Source organism: Tupaia chinensis, unplaced genomic scaffold, assembly GCF_000334495.1.
Source record: "Tupaia chinensis unplaced genomic scaffold, TupChi_1.0 Scaffold000427_1, whole genome shotgun sequence".
NCBI lineage: Eukaryota > Metazoa > Chordata > Mammalia > Scandentia > Tupaiidae > Tupaia > Tupaia belangeri.
The window spans coordinates 1,197,102-1,197,401 of NW_006159932.1; the positions used below are offsets into that span (position 1 = coordinate 1,197,102).

The 300-nt window shown below is 58.7% G+C and overlaps 1 protein-coding gene across 1 annotated transcript in view; it reads right to left on the reverse strand.

Annotated features, from left to right (window-relative positions):
* Positions 1 to 285, reverse strand: part of SAMD5 (sterile alpha motif domain containing 5) — a 62,448-nt gene extending 62,163 nt beyond the window's left edge. The window contains 1 exon segment of the mRNA XM_027774385.1: positions 1 to 285. This exon segment is cut by the window's left edge and continues 2 nt beyond it. Within this exon segment, the coding sequence (XP_027630186.1) occupies positions 1 to 79 (79 nt within the window). The 5' untranslated portion in view covers positions 80 to 285.
* Positions 286 to 300: the final 15 nt, after the last annotated feature.

Sequence of the window (300 nt, forward strand, 5' to 3'; positions counted from 1 at the left end):
AGCCGTGACCCACGAGGGACTCCGCGTACTGCGGGAGCTGCAGCGCTCTCAGCCACTCGTAAACTATGTTGGTGCACATGGTGAGACTGGGAGCCCCGCCTGCCAGCACCCTCGTAGCGCCCGAGCGGCACCGGCGGCACCAGTTCTTAGAACTTTTAATCCTCTCCTCCAAGGGGAAAAAGGAATCGCAGCAAAGTTTTCCTTTTACAGGAAAGGAGCCAGCCAGAGGCAGAAAGCCATCGGAAGCAGCCCGAGGGAGGGAGAACGTGAAAGCAGCAAAGTGAATTCCCCAAGCAGCCG